Below are 16925 nucleotides of genomic sequence, written 5' to 3' on the forward strand. Positions count from 1 at the left end.
TAAAATTTAATTCATATCTCAAATTCATGTGACCTGGAAGTGTTCAAGGGCTAAATTTAGTTCTTAAAAGTCAAGAAATGGATGGGAATTTATCATTAACTTGCAAGGCAGAATGGATATTCTGCTGATACTCACTGTGCTCCCAGAAGCATAATTAGAATTAATTTTGGAATATGACCTCAGATAGGCCATTTGGTCTGGAAGTTAATGACAAGTGGCATTTAATTTTTTTTATAATTCATGTCTAGGCAGTCTAAGATAACTGGGCCGGGGGGCAAACTGTTGTAGGTGCAGTTAAGTTCCCACTGGGACACCTGTAGGGTTAGAATATCCAGCCAGATCTGGAAAGCTGTATCAGTCTTGAAGTTTAGAATATTTTTCTCACTACCACAAGAGAAATAGTTCCTTAAATAATTGGTGAAAAGAAATTGAAACATGTGATTAAAAAAATGTTTAATGAGAGCAGGAGGGGAAAAAGCCAGTAAATAGTTGGAAATTGCTATTACCTGCCATCTATGTAAAACATGAAGAACTCCATTACTGAGTGTTGTAAAAAAAAAAAAAAAATGAAGTCCCAAACCTCAAAAATCCACACTGTAAAAAGTAAAGGCATGTAGATAGACAGGTCTACAAATTAGCTCCAGAATTTAATTTTCCCCTTCCTAATACTTGCAGGAAAAAGAATGACTCAGTCTTGGAGCTATCTGTGGCAAAGTTGTTTCTTTTTCGTATGACTTTTGGCAATTCAGTAGAAACTGTGGGAACTAAATGCTGGGTAGAGCCAGTGTGGGCACTGCTATGGGACTCTGAAAGAAGCCTTTAGGTACTGAGTCCTTTGTGGCTGGGCTGAAGGGGAACTGAAAGGGAAAGAGTCCTTATTCTGTTGAGCAGAACTGTCTCACCCCCTACAAAAAGTACCACTGAAGTCATTTGGTGGTCGCGTGAAGCAAAAGCAATGAGGAGGAGTTGCTCAAGGGTGAATGAGTGTAATACCCGCCCTCGTTCTGGTGTGCTGGTATGGTAAGATTTCCCCTTTTCATACTTGCTACTGCTTTATCACTTTTTTTCCTCATTTCACCAATGATAAGATGAGCTGTAGCATCATTGGTGGTTATCTCTACTTTTGCTACGGTAAATTGTCTGAAGTAAGCCATTGACAAGGAAGTTTGTCCCTGCTGCTTCTTAATTAGTGTATGGCAGAACAACATGCCATGGAATTCCTTTGCAGGAGGAAGTGTTAATAAAAGTGATTTTCCTGAAAGCTCTCCTTTCAGAGGTGAGAAGCATTTGCAGAACCCCCCTCATTTTATGGGGGGGTAGCTCTTCCTCCGTGGAGATGGGTCATAAAACAAAGGAAGAAGGAAAGGAGGCATCAAGGTCAGGAAAGGGACACAAGGATGTGTGTATTTGTGGTGTTCTGTGGTTTTGTGAGTGAGGAACAGATAAAGAAGTTATGCAATAAATGAATGTCAAAAGGAGAATAAACAAATGAAGAAAGTACGGAGATGAAATGAAGAAATGTGAGGAAACTGCAATTTTTGAGCAGATGATATAAAGAAGCATAGTTACTTTATTATAGGATAAATGAGTATCAAAAGAGACATGCTATTAACCCAGTCTGTTAGAGATAAAACCTGATGAGTAACTTAACTTCCAAGAGTTTCATTTTCAACCTATCAAAAACACAAAAAATTTTTGTGGTATGAGGAGAGTGAGTAACTGAATGAAGTGACATGGTTTTTTCTCTGCACCCACACCTACTTTGTTATATAGATACCTCTGATTATCTCTATAAGTGCCTGTGGGTCCCTGGTGTAGGCACAGTATGTCAGTGGTATTCCTTGTTGAGCGCTCACCTGTCTACTACCACTTCAATTCTATTTTCTGCTCAGCTTCCGTTATTGGGAAGCATGTCACTCCTGGAGCCATGGGCAAGGAACAAGCCGTGTCTGCAGCCTTCTCTTTTCTCTTCCAAGCTAATGCACAAGAATGATGCCATAATGCTGCTTTGTGAATCAAGAACTGCAAGAAAAGAATGAAATTGATTGTATATGAAGTGCTGTCAAAATCATGAATAACACTCATATCTTCCCTTTCCTTCCCCAGAAAGAATGATAAAAGAAAGTGAATAATCCTAAAAAAAACCCAGCAGCAGTTCAGGGAGAAAATAAGTTTTTTATATAAGTGTTTTCTTTTACATCTTTAATTTTTAGAAGAGAAAAAGTTAAAATATTCATCTGTGAACTGGAAATATATTTCCCTTTCTCTCTCCCTTCTGTGAGAGAGGGGAGCTGGATTTTCATCTTGCCAACAGGAGGAAAATGCATTATGGCTCATTTAAGGTCCTCCCTCTTTTTCTTCCTAAAGATTATGGGGATGGCAGATGGAAAATGATTAGCCAGGAGCTAAATTAAAGAATTGCCTGGAAGTGGCTTTGCATATCATGGCTTGGACAATATATTCTGTTCTCTTTTGTTGCTAAATTTTTTTCCTCACTGATTTCTCACCAGTGCTGGCAGAATCAGCTAGGTTTATCATTTAGTCTGACTGTTTAATCTTTAGAGCTGGGAATAGATTTATGCTCTCTTGTAAACTGGCAAAAGCAAGATCTCCCTTCCCACTTTCACTCCCCAGCAGTCTTCTCCTGCCCTGCCTGCCATTCAAGAAGTGGATGGAAAGGAAGGTCTCCACAAATGTGAAGCATCTGTTATGGGTTTGGGGCCTGATCTCATTCTCAAACGAACGGGATTTAGATGTGTTTACCCCTCTAAGATGAAGTTGGTTTAATTTAGGAGTTGTAATAATGTAGAGGAGAGGCTTCCTTTCACCTATGCAACTGTTCCCCTTTCAGGAAGCAGACAGTGTTTCTCAGTAATTCTTGTGAACTGGGGCTATTGGGGAAGGAGCCACAAGGGTTGGTCCAGGCTGATGGTGACTGCTGTAATTGTGGTGAAACAGTGACCCATCCCCTAGGGTTTGTTGCTATAGGTATTAATGAGTAGATGAGATAACTAAACTAAACAGAATCTTGGGCATCTTTCAACATATGTGTGGTCAAGGCAGTGGGAGGGAAGCAGTTCTTTGGCCCATTGGGACTGCGAGGGAGGAGGGAGAGAGCACACCAGTACCCATTTCTGGACATGGTGTTGACAGAGATTGACAGTGTTTGACGATTTTTCAGGAAATGCTTTTCTCACAGTAGTTCTTTAGTTGCTTACAGTAGATTTTAAAAGGTTCTACAGAATCACAGGTTAATTTTACTTTAGCATTTGTTTAACTTCTGTTGCTGTTTTTGGCTTTCTGACAAGATTCTGCTAATCAGTTTCTGTCTTTCTTGTTTGTACATTGCAATGTGTGCAAATCTTGCCACCTATGGTCTTCCTCTCTTTTTACCTTTGATTATAGAAAAGGCTTTGAAGAAAGTAATTTATATTGATAGAAGGAAACTGCCCAGTACCTTTTGTGCAGGATACAGGTATTTTTATGTAACCCATTGAAATTATGTGAATAATAGGTATCAAATAAGCATTGTCTGTGAGTCTGCAGAAAATGTTTCAGCTGAAGTAGTGTGGCTCCAGACATGTCACAGTGTTTTTAGCAAGACCTGAAATGAGGAAAAGGAAGAGAGATCAACAGGAAAAGGGACCAGTCTCTTTGAAATACAGAGCAGAAAGAGTCATTGGTAGAAGTGAGCTTTGGGGTAGCAGATACATCAGAATTACTGCATCCACATGAGGCGGGGGAGGAGCTGCACTCTTTGTGTTCCCAGGAGCAGGTAAACCTGCTTTGATCAAGTCTCGAACTAAAACTTCTCGCGGCTGTTCATGTTCATTACTGCATAGATTTTGAACAACAGCCTTCCCAACTGTCTGCTTATTGCCGTAAGGTAGAAAGTAACTCATCATTCTCTAGAATTTGGGCATTGTTTCAGTCTTGTTGAGATTTGGTAGTAATCAGTTTTCTGTCACCCAATAATGCTTTTTGCTAACAAACTCTGTAATGTGGTCTCTCACTATTTGGAGAGACGGTATTTTCACTGGGCATATAGTTTCACAATCTTTTTTTGGTAGGGGCAAAGATAAAAATTATTTCACCAGAATCACTGGAGTACTCTGGAGAAAACACCAGTTACTTCCCTTGCAGTATATGAAAGCTCACATGTTGATTCTGGCTGCAGCATCTTATCAGGAGAGATCAGAAACAGACTAGAAACTTTCAATTGGACTCAGTACTGTTAATAAGCCTATTACTGATGGAAAAAGACATAAAGCTTCTTATGCCCAGGATAAATGTTACAGATTTCAAATTAGGTATGTTTATTTGTTAAAGGGTTGAACATTAAAATTTTGCTTTTAACTAATTCAAATAATTTGACTCATGCTGTTCATGTAATTTAAAACAACATTATTTAAACCAATTTTAAAAAGATAATTAGATTTATTTCTGAAAGTAAAAGTTGTTTAACTAAAAGGCGTTCTTTGAAATGGAGAAAAACAGTCTAAATATCAAAATTGTTGGAAGCCAAAAGTTTTAGAAGTTCTATTGAGTGTTGGTAAATGAGTTTCAGCTGACAAAAACTTTACTTAAAAACTGTCTGCCCATTTTTTAATGGATAGAAACACAGCTCTAGTAGATCTTTTGTAGTGAAATGAACTACAGGAGGATGTCTCGACATAATTTGTTGCCTCAAACCAGGAAATAAATTAAGAGATTTGTAGAAACTAGGTTCTGCAGCACTTATTTGTTATAATTTAAGATTTTTCATCAAACTGCAGAGTTGTGCAATGATACATCTGTGTGCATACATAAACATACAGCAAATTTTATGGGACAGAGGCTTTTGCCTTTAATGTAAAACCTACCTGTAAAAGGAATCACAGTTCACAGTTGGTGTTTATATCCAGTTGTCAGTGAAAGGTAGGGTTGGACACAGTCTTGAGGACAACTTTGAGATGGTTTGGGAGAATGTTTACTGAAGACAACTTGAAGATAATTTATGAAAATGGGTACCTCCTTTGATTTTTATGATCTATGACATACCTTTTCAAGGTAGTTCTTGATAATTCCTTTTGGAATAGATAGCAGTCAATTGACAGACTCCAGAGAGATGTCCTTGTGCCTAAATAGTGTAAGGAATTGTTTTCTGCGGAAGATATTCCCACTCGGTCAAGCAACAGACTCTCATTTCTTTGCCTGGGAGCTTGTGCTGGGTGCTCTGTTTGAGGATGTCCCCTGCAGCATTTGGCAGGTTCTGCCTGCCAGCCTCTGCTCCCGTGCATGGACACTGTTGGACACCTCCAAATCCGGAGTCACCTTTGTGGAGCTCTGATGTAAATGGTGGAGTTCTCCCTGGTACCCGGCTTTCCAGATCTCCTGAGCTGCCTGGTTCCTGGAGTGCAGCATTGTTCAGGATTCACAGCAGTTCCCATTCTGTTCTGTGGAGTGGATGTGTCAGTTAAAGAGGAAGGTGTTTGAAATAACTAATGCATTTGAGAAATGCATTTGAGAAATGCAGTCACCATTGAAACAGCAAAAAAAAAAAAGGCAAAAAAAGAGATTTTTTACACCAAGTATGCAAATTTTAATATGAAATCCATAATTATCTTATCAGTATTTGCTTAAAGGCATAGTTGGCAGGATAATAAAATGTGGCACTGTTTGAAGAGCAGCACAATCCCATAGCTGCTTGTGTTACAGGCTGTAAACAGGAAACTATAAAACATATTCATGGCATACTAAAATGTTTGGAAACATACTGCAACAGCATAGAGAGAAATGTTTAAATAAGATCTTACAGTAAGATGTTATTAAATAGAAAAACGATGAACAGTACAACAAAAGCTTGATGTGTAAGTAATCAAATCTTTGCCTTTCCTGCTATAAATAAAAAAAATAGTAGATTAAAAAATATAAATGGTAAATAGATGCTAGTGGGAGTGACACACTGAAATAGAGATTATAAAGCAAGTTAATAAAACTTCAGATTTTTTAAGGAATTGCATAGTTCCTGTGTTAAAGTGAGAATTAAAATATAACAGACATGCATAAGATAGGGAAATTTCTTCATGCAAATAGTATAGTCATCTTAATTCATAATTTAAGAATGCCTATTAAGAGGAGGAGGAGGCGACTGTATACATCAGGGGATATCCTGTAGAACTGTGTGCTCAGCTTTATTTCAGCCTCTGATTGAAATACATAAAATGCTGTTTTTTCTATAGGTTGTTGTGGTTTGAAATTTATATACTGTGTACAGAAGTATGTGGACATAGTAATTAATAATGTCATTCTGGGTGAAAGAGCAAAAAACACGATGCTGAGCTGGACTGTGCTAACAGTAGCGTTAGTTAAACTACACAGAGAGATAATATGGAAATAAACCTCATAAAACCCACTGTGTAGAAGAGGGAGAAGGTACTCATTTATTTCTTCCCCAAATCAATTCATAGTAACAACCCAATAATTATTAAAATACCCATTATTATAGGTCCAAAATAAGAGTAATTGTGCAAGTGTGGTATAAAGCCGAGAAAGGAGATGTTAATCTGCAAGGAAGAGTTTAAATGGGGAATTATGATATCCTTGGCTTTCTGCTGTGTAGCTGTCAGGCTTGGGCAGCTCGCTGGTCAATAGTGACATTCTGTGTGTCAGTGAGCAGAGTCTCCTGATACCTTAACCTGCAGTTCACACATTACTGAAGCTCCAACTGTCGAACATTCAAGTCCCTTGGTACCACTGCAGCTTCCAGACTCTCCTGACTGGCTCATGTTTCATTCTTTGGCAATTTGCCCTAATGATATCCCTCAGGAGCTTTCAGACCCTCTTCTTTTCCATATTTAATCGTGTTATATTAATCTGAGGGCTGAGCAAACTAGGCTGCACAAATTGTAATTGTCTGTGATTTCTGCTGCAATGGTTGTATAACTGCTTTTTTTTTATTTTTAGTGTAAAAATGCGTGTACAAAATTGTAGTGTAATTTTTTATTTACAAATCTAAATGTCCAAGACAGCCAGGATGTGAACACTTTTAACTGCTGATCTGTTCCACAAAGAGGGTTGTTTTTTTTTTCCCTGTAAAATCCATGATGTTTTAGCACTTGCTGTATGGGCAGGATTTACATTTTATTTTTTGCTCTTTGTTTTGTTACTGTGAAAGTTCATGTCTAATAAACAGTGCTTATATCAAGTTAAACTCAGGTAGTAATTTTGTTGTGATGTAAAACATTAGGACAGCCTCTTCTTTTCCATCAGCTTGGTAACTTCTGCGTGGGGCATTCTCTTAAAATTTTTTCCCCTTTTTCTATGAGGTTTGTAGTGCTACATGGGATGGATATAGGCTACCATGTTGTGAACAGTCTGGATTTTTTTCTCATTCTGTTGTAACTCTGTGCCTGAATATTAAAATAACAAAAGTTCAGAGACTCCCTTGTAGCAAAGATAGATCAAAATAGAATTCTTTACATACTTCAAGATTATTTTGTTCACTTGTGGAATGAACTTGGCCCTATTTCTAATGAATTCCATATTTATTTGTTTCTTTGTTTTGGGGGTAAAGTGGTGGTTCTGGTGGTTTTTTTTTTTTTTTTTTTTTGTTTGTTTTAGAAAACCAGTGATGTCCATTTGGAGTGTAAGCAGTTTGTAGCACCTCCTTTCTTGGTCAAGGAGTCCTTCATTTTCCATGATCCTTGTGCCAGGCTTGGAAGTCTCTGCTTTGGGAAGGGAATTTTGGAAAATTCTAATGAAGTTGCTTTTCTGTTAGAGGGAATATTCCCTTCAGTTTGGTTTTTTTTTTATAAGATAGTTTGGAAATCAAGATAGTGACACAAACAGGAGTTAATCCTGCTTCTGAGTTTAGTGCTGTTCTGTGGTTTCATGCAGCTTCAGATCAATTCCAGTTAAAAATAGCAGAAATGGGGATCAGAAAACTCCCCTGAGTCTTTCCCACTCAGTGGAGCTGAGTGAAACTGGGGTGTGCTTCAGTCCTGTGTGTTCATGGCAGTGCTCATGTTTGACCATGACTGTACCAAGTATTCATGATTATTTCCCTTTTTCTAAGGGAATAGCTGAGCAGGGAGAGCTAACTTGTTAGCCTGCCTTCTTGCAGATGTTATGCTTGTATACATACATCAGAGTTCTTTGTGGATGTGTTTTGGCAATTCAGAGTAATTAACAAAATTATATAATAGGTGGTTTGGGGAGGTTAAGATTTTTGCATGTCTAAAGTTAATTTAAGATTTTGTATTTTCTTTTTATTCATGTTTTTTTGTTGCCAATTCTGTGTGTATATTTTTATTTTTAGTTAACTGCTTGTGTTCATGCGTCAGCTGCATTGTTATATCCAATGTATTGGCAACATATTTACATCCCAGTGCTTCCTCCACATCTTCTGGACTACTGCTGGTAAGACAGCTAACCTGTTATCCCCATTTCTGAGATTCTCACCTGTCTTAGAATTCTGAGTAACTGATGAAAAAATTTACTCTTAAGTGTGACTGAGCATACAGGATCTAGTTTATGAAAGCACTTAGGCCAGTGCTTAAATGATGACTTGACTAGGGATGTTCCAGCATGCCTTGACGTAGTGTTTGAATTGGTATCTTGAATTACAGTGCTGATTGCTATTAGTGCAGCATTTAGAATCTTGTTTGTAAGAACTGTTTCTGTTTTATTGGTAAGAGAACTCATTCAATAATTTAAATGCAAACATGTTACAGTTTTCTTTTATTTGGCTTTTATTTTAAGTTGAAGTACATTATACTTCTAGAAGCATTCAAAAAAACCATGATCATTTTTTCCAGAATCAGATGTTAGTGTTCATCAGTGATTTAGTATTTGTATTTTAACTCAGCCAGGCTCAGGATTCCAGCCAGCGCCTTCCCAAAAGAGCTTAAAAACTCCTTTTGGGACTCCAAAATTTTTATAATAAGAACTCTACTTCTCCTGATGTGTTTCTGTTCACATGACAGATTTTGTGGTTTTGGCATATTTTTAAGTGGAACAAGAATCACTTTTTGATTCACTTCTGATCCTTCAAGGGGATGATGTTTCCACATGCCTGTGTTTCACAATTTCTTGCTTTTTATTCAGAGTTGTGGTGGAGATAACAAATGAGAGTTTCCATTTTCCTTTTAAGCAGGAATATCCATCCCTGGAGATTTTCACTTTACCCAGGCCCTCTGGGTCTGTTATGGAAAAAAATGAACCATTTCAAGCTGTTCTAGAGATTAGGAATTATTATTATTATATATAAAACCTGAGACCCAGCCACATACTTACTGAGCTAAGTCTGTGTTTTCTTCATAGAAATAAATTATGCTTATGTGTTTACTGGGCTTTATATTATTGGTTTTGGTTTGTGTTTTTTCCCCTCCAACCTACGAATGTATTGCTGTTGTACTGAACTTCATCTAGTCTACTGAACTTTTGTTTTCAAACAAATCCTCACTGTGTTTCCTTAAGCGTCTTTGATAATTTTTCCTGAAGTTCACAATATTTGTCCATGGTATATATTTTTTTCCTGTGGTAGTTCTTACAATTCATGTGTATATTATTTGTTATTTTAAAAAAGAAAACAAATGTTTTTCTCCAACTCCTCCTTTTACTTACAAGTACAGCTAAGCCTTTCACTTTTAATGATGGTTTTCTTTTGAAGAAACTGTGTCCTAATTGTTTGTCCTCCTGCCTTTGATAAAATATACCAAGATGGGGTAGAACTTGGGTGTGTTTTAGTTTTTGCATTACTTGAGCTTATGGCCAGAACCTTTGTAATTTTTCAATCATCTAAAAATGCTGTTCTCAGTAGGGAGATCAACACCTTTATACAAGCTGTACCCTGTAGCCTGCATCCTGAATCCTGAGAAGATTTTTTTATTTGCCCTTCTAAGCCCACATAATATTTCCAGAAATAACAATGTTAGCTGCTGTACACAGCTCCATGTGCTGATAACAGCTGGGATTCTAGGTGACTGTGGCATGACCTGAGAATTTTTTTTTTACTGATTAAAAGAAGCATAGAGTTTCTTAAATTTGTAAAATTTGTTCATATCCCTTATACTTTTTCACAGTAGTACAACAGAGTGGAGAAAAATGTTCCCCTGTTTTAGAGATGTTTCAAAAGAAAACAGAAAGTTCATGAAAAGAAATGCACAACTGATGAATTTATCACAGTAATTCAGACCTTTTGACTCAGGTTTTTGTGCATTTACATTTCTCTTTCTGTTCATCTGAATGGTTCTTTTGTTGAGACGGGTTGGAAAAGTGTAATAAAAGCACATAGATGGCTTAGCTTTCCTCCTGTTCTGGTGTATTAACAGTAAATAAATGTTCTCCTCATAGGTATATAATATATCAAGTTAAAAAAACCTTGATGAATTCTTAAGGTCAAAGTTTGTAGTAGGCCTGACCTAGTTGGCAGTCCAACAGGATCCTGCCAATTTAAAATTAATAAAAGAATGCAAAAGTTATTTTGCATACTTCTTTCTTTTATGTCATTTTGATAAGCAAAGTTCATTTTATAAAAGTGCCATTTTAGCTCAACATGCATTTTCATACCTAGAAATTTCATTCTCACTATTTCACTTGGACTTCTTGGAATGTCTCCTTTGAAGTCTCATTTTCTTAGTGTTGTCCTGAAATGGCATTCAAATATATGAAGTAGGGGAATATCAATTGAATAATTTGTTCATTCTGTGGAAGTAAGGCTTTTTTTAAACAAAGATAAAATACATTTAAATCTGTCAATTTAAAGATAGGTCTCATTCTGTAACTTCTTTTTTTTTTGCACATTAATCAAATAGCATATTTTGAGAGAAATCCACTTTTTTTTCTGTTAGTTGGGCTAAGAATCTTAACATCATCAAGATAAAGGATACAATTCTGTGGGGTTAGACTTTGATAAATTACATAAAGTGCCTAGCTGGTACATTTTGTAAGCAAGAAAAAAAAAAAGTATCTTTGAGCAAAACAAGGCTATATTAAAATGATTTCAATTCTTCCACTTGACTTTTTATTTAAAAAATCTATTAATTTCTATCCTGCTGCCTGATTTACAGGCTGGATTTAGACCTAATGTAACAGATGATGCTGGAGTGGCCCAAACCAGAGGGTCAGTGTGGACTGCACCACCCTCAGGAGTGCCAGGCTGTGAGTGCCAAGCTCCAGGGTGAGAACAGAGTGTCTGTTTATGGGCTTCTGGAGGGGTTTTGTACCCCCATGCAGCTTAGCTCGGCCTTGAGTGCCATTTTGGGAGCTCCAGTGTGAGAATTGAAGTGACTATCCAAAAAAGGAGATATAAGAAATGTATTTTTCTAGAAGAAAATTACTTTCTAGACTGAGAAAGTAATATTCATTGTAGGTGCAGCAAAAAATCCACCACAGTTAATAAAAAATGGAGTTTTATATTATGTTATAAAAAAAAGATTTCTCTTCTACATTTAAGTAAGTAAAAGGAGACTGTTGCACTCAGTGGAGTGGGTGGCTGGCTTTCAAGAAAACTCTTACAAAAATTAAGTTTGAACATTGATACAGTAATTATATTTGAATAAAATTATTTTTTGTGAAGAAGAAAGCTAATTTTATGAAATTTCTCCCTAATATCTTGGCAAACTAAATCACCAATATTAGAATATATGCCAGTTTTGTCTGTGGATGATAAAGCATCTGTTATACTGGTGCTCTGTTGAGAATGTAATGTAATCAGAAAATTCAAGTTACAATTGCAGTAGGTCTTTATGAGATTTGGTCTCTTCTGAATTAGGATATACGTATGCCTGTTTTCGTGAGAATGGGGCAATTATTTTCCAATTAACTTGGATGTTTTGCATAACATAGTAATTATTTTTGGCAGTGATACCACTGATTGATATTTTTGGTGATAACATGCATAAGCAAGAGAATACCCTATAGCAGCTCCCAGTAGTATCATAGTAAGCAATTTCATGTGCATATTACAGCCCTCTGCTGTTAAGACTTCAGAATCCAGCAGTAATAAAATTACTTTTTTGCTGAAAACGATTAAATTGACTTTCCATGCCTGCAGTTTTTATTTCATCCATTTTCAAGATGTGCTTTGTACCTTTATTCTGTTAACTTCAAAATTGAAATGGTGTAGCTGTTGCTTTGCTCTGTAGAGAAAAGAGCTACATGCTTCCCTTTTTAATGGCAGATTTATTAATGGAGCAAATCACCAGCTATCTTAAGGCAGCACAGGCGAGGTGAAGCTACTGGCACAGTGGTGATGCATGAGAAAACAAGTGTGCATAAAATCTATACATGACATAGCACTTGTTTTCACTGTAGTTTTGCCTGTTCACATTATTTGTAACACTGAGATACCCTGATATGAGGAACCTGAGGATCTGTTTTGCTGCATATTCTGCAGCAGAATTCTCAATAACGTGTCAGCCATAATCATTCTTAACTGGCATGGTTAAATATGTTACATAGTACAAAGCATTCTTTAATCTATAGAGTGATTTAAAGCTGTGTAAATCCTCTCTGAATATATATGGGTGTCTGCTCTGGAGTGACACTCGTTTACAATTCCATGTAATTTCTGTTTAGTTCACAAAGACATAAGGATTAGCCTGGATGAAGTCATCGGGAAGTGTTAAATTTTGTCAGTGTTGGGCTAAGAAAAAGATGTGTGGAAAAATAGAGGCCTCTTTTCCTTTTTGGAAGCCCCATTGCCTAGAAACCTTAAGCCATGACAGTTTGCAATTTCAGCAAACTTATATTTTGATATCATAGACACGATGAAGTCTTGTTTGGGCCTCAGTCAGGCTGGGTTTTTGGTTTTGTTTGTTGCTTTTTGTTAGGATTTTTCTTTTTTTTGCATTGATCCTCTCCTGTGGGACATTGTTAATGAGAGCAATTGGCTAATCCATAGGCTGTACAGATTTTTCTAAAATGGGCTGTAGTTGTAGGCAGGTGAGAATTGCTTTTTCTGGTCCCAGAGGTGGGACCAAATGGATGAGACCACATGAACTGATGCAGTGAAACCTTGCCCCATCCTTGGGAAGTCAATCACCAATCAGTCAGTGCCACTGGCTCAGATCCGTGATCAAATTATTGCCATGAGAGAAATTACTGTGTGTGAGTTGTGTACCCTTGTGTGTCATCTTGCCTTCCATTATTTTTCAGGGATTATTTTTATTTAGTTTTTTTTTTCTCTGTGGTCTGTTAGTGATTCATTTCCCATTGAGTTGCCTAAACCAGCCTGTTAATTGCTCCCTTCTCTGGGAGTGAATCTTATCAGTAATCTCACAATACCCAAAAGTCTCATGGTGATTGTTGGAGGTTTTTTCCTTTGTTGCTGGACACTGAGTATATTCTTGGTCAGATATTGCCAGAACAGAAGATTGTAGGAAACCATGATAAAGAAGCCTAATTCAATTTCTTGCTTGTATACTGCAGGAGGTCTTACTGCAATGGCTTTGTGTGGGTATTTGTTCTGTTGAGAATATAGTTCCTTGTATTACGGAAATTTGAAAGGAGAAGTTTATTATCTTGAGTTAAATAGGATATTTTACAGCTTCCAAAGGCTTGCCAGGGGAGGGTTTCAGAACCAAAACTGGTGGTGGTGATGTTTGTGTTGCTTTGTGGTGATGGTAAGCGAGACCACGTCCTCCCACTGGTGTTTTAAAATCAGCCCACTTTGGGAACATCTGGGTTAGCTCAGTGTGATCAGTTACTGCAACTAGGTCTGGAGGAAAAGCTGTGGTGCCTCCTTGCTCATGCCTCATAGTTTGCAGCAGCATCCTTTATTTTGTCGTCATCTTTACTGCAAAGTAAAACAAAGTTTTCCTTGTCTCGTAAACATTCCTGTAGCAACTGTGTTCATTTAATACTGTCTTAAACAGTCACTGTCTACTAGAGACTTATGTGCCAAGATTTAAAATACTCCTGTAGTATTGTACTTAAAATTTGATGTTTTCCACTCCTTTCCTTCAGTGCACCGATGCCTTATCTAATTGGTGTCCATTTAAGCTTGATAGAGGTAAGTTTACCGTACTCCTCAGTGCTGGGAAGCATGAGGTGTGTGTGCTATAAAAAAATTGTAATGGAAATGTTTTAGAAAAAATCCCTGTAATTTTAGTATGCAGAATTACAAAATGTAAGGTTCATATGCTTTACTAAGTAAAAAATGTCACTCATTGAAATCTTACTTTTGAAGTGTTTTATGAAGACATGTAGCTCTACATCATGATTTTCTCTGTCTTATTAATAGTTCAGTGGTAGCTATTTTCCTGCCTTTTAGTCCTTTAGCAACAGATTTTCCCAATAATGAGGAAAAATTTATTTTTCAGGAACAGGTAAAATTTATTTTGGAGTCACTGTCACACAGATTTCAGCATCATTGTGATTTCCCACATAATTTATGTTCCTGTCCCTGGGAAAACTTGAATCTAACCTCCATAACATTTCTAACTATTAATTTAGAAATTAGTATTTTTTGCCAAAAAGCAAGAGGTGGCTTTTACAGATTTGAACATTAAGCAACACAGTAGAACTCACCTGACTGGTACATAATAGCTGGGTAAGAAATAATCTTGCCTTTTTCCATAACCATTGGATTATGCTGTGAAGCCTACATGTGCCATCTGATTATCATGCAGAGTAGGTAACTGATTTGGGAACATTATTTGATTTGCACTTCTGCTAAAGCAGTTTCTAAGGATCAATTCACATCTGCTAAGGTGATGGGCTGGGTTCTTCTCTGAGGCACCAGCACTTTTGTTTTTCCAAAAAAAGGCCTTCTATATCATCTACACTTCTCAACTCCAGGCACAGCCTTCTGTGCTTCCAAATCATTATGACCTGCATGCATCAGTTGTAATATCTTGATTAGGATGCTTTTTCTTATTCAGTAAGGAAATAATGGAACTGAAAGATCTGCCCTGAAAAAAAGAAGTCAGTTCCTTCAGGAATTATTTCTTGCACTGCATTATTATGTATTATTGTAGGACCATATAGAAAAGAGTTCTATCCCTTTTTCCTGAAAGGAACAAATTGTTTAATTCTTAGCTGCTAGCCAAGTACACTGATGAAAAAGCATTTTATCCATTCTTCTGTGGTAATAGTAGGCATCACATGCTTGGTACTTATAAATCTGCAAATAATTGCACTTTTTTTGGTTTTCATCTGATTATATGATTAATATCCTATCTGATTTTCACAAATATGAGAGAATGAAATGTTGTTACAAGGTATGTGTAGTTCCAATATACATTTATCCAATATATTCAACTGCATTCTCTAAAAATTCCTTTCAGAGATTATTAATATAACCTTAGTGTTTGAAGAATAGGAAGTATTTTTAAAAGCTACTCTGAATGCTGTATCTAATTCCCAAATTCTACATCTAAGGCTCCAACTGTTTTTTGCCATTACTGTCCTTTGTATAAAATCATCATTTGTAATTTAGTACAGTATAAGAAAAACGTGCTTCAGGAAGACACCATAGTAAATTGTTTTTTCAGTATTTTTTTTTCTTCCTAACAGAGAGTAAAAAATAGATCACTGGAGGATGTGGTTTTGCTAAATGTTGACACAAACACTCTAGAAACCCCTTTTAATGACCTGAACAACCTACCTGGTGAAGTGGTGAGTCTTAGACATTTCATTCTTTCTTATATAGGTGCTTGAATTACTCATAATTATTTTTACCTCATTTTGCTAACTGCTGTAAAAGGAATAAGGGGGTGAAAAGTGCCTAGTGCAGACCCCTATATTTGAGATTTTTACCTTTTTGACAGCTGAGGAGACGTTGAATGGAACATCATATTCCTTATTGTAAAAGTAGGATCATAATTATAAAGCTAGCTGCATTCATTAGGCAGAGCTGCTTTAAACGCAAGAGTCTCTTCATCTCATCTTAATCATTATATTACAAAGTAGGCATTTCTGTCTGCCTAGTGGCATGTCTTGCAAAAGAACGAGAGAGTTTTTGAAGGCAAAAAGAAGAAGGGGGCCAATTATCGGCTTCTGCTTCCCTGCCACCTGCCAGCGCTTTCCTTTTAATTAATGATCTGATGGCACTGGTCAATATAATAAGAAATGCTTGTACAGTTGGGGTCAGAAAATTCAGGCTTTGATCTTCTTCAACTTTGTGAAACATTTATTTGTTTTCTCTAAATTATTTCAGTTTTATTTTAATCTCTTCTATCCTGCTGAGGGCTGCGTGAATGAAAACCTATACTGTTTGTCATTTGCTTTGGCAGAGCAAAGACTGCTTGCTTAGAATTCTATTTGTAAATTAAACTGCAAACCCAGTTTGTCATAAAAGACATCTGATCCTTTTGAAATGACGAAAGCTGTCTTTTGTCTGTAAAGGATGATAAATTAAGTGCCAGTTCTTTCTGGACTTTGATCTTGCAGAGGGTGCCCCCCCGCTTTTTTTTGCCTTTTTTTTTTCTTTTTTTATTGCCTATAGGAGAACATACTCTGTATATCATTTTAAACAGTCACAAAATTCACTTATCTTGTTTTTCCCAGTAGAGCTCTAAAAGAATATAATTGTGAAACCACTGTTTTCATTATTCAATTAAAGATGCACAAGCTGTCACAAATAGTTGTCAAGATAAAGAATTTTATATCAAAATATGAAATCAAAGAGTTACATTTTCTGAAATTGTAAATCATAAAATACTCCTGTCGTAATCAAAGTAAGATCCTATGGTGGCATACTGTGTCTTATGTTACTGTTGATAATTTGTATATATTTAGAACAATAGAAGTCAAACTCTTGATGATAGTATTCGTGATACTGCCCTTTGATTCTAATGATATAAAAATAAGTCTAAACATTTTTATAGATCATCTGGTCAGTCATTGGACTCGGTATCAATTGTACTTCAGAAATGTAAAAGACTATAAAATTATTGTGGTGTTCTGTGTTTTACATTAGTGTATGTATTATTAAATTG

The 16925-nt window shown here is 36.5% G+C and overlaps 1 protein-coding gene across 4 annotated transcripts in view; it reads left to right on the plus strand.

Annotated features, from left to right (window-relative positions):
- The window catches only part of DENND1B (DENN domain containing 1B), a 152039-nt gene that overhangs the window by 86629 nt on the left and 48485 nt on the right, over window positions 1–16925 (plus strand). For 3 of the 4 annotated variants that reach the window (XM_038144948.1, XM_038144950.1, XM_038144949.1), the window contains 3 exons: window positions 8300–8400; window positions 13951–13996; window positions 15502–15603. The exons of the other annotated variant lie outside the window; for it this stretch is intronic. In XM_038144948.1, coding sequence (XP_038000876.1) covers window positions 8300–8400; window positions 13951–13996; window positions 15502–15603 — 249 coding nt within the window. The remainder of the gene's footprint in view (window positions 1–8299; window positions 8401–13950; window positions 13997–15501; window positions 15604–16925) is intronic. 4 annotated transcript variants of the gene reach the window in all.

This window comes from Motacilla alba, chromosome 8 (genome assembly GCF_015832195.1).
Source record: "Motacilla alba alba isolate MOTALB_02 chromosome 8, Motacilla_alba_V1.0_pri, whole genome shotgun sequence".
Taxonomy (NCBI): Eukaryota; Metazoa; Chordata; class Aves; order Passeriformes; family Motacillidae; genus Motacilla; species Motacilla alba.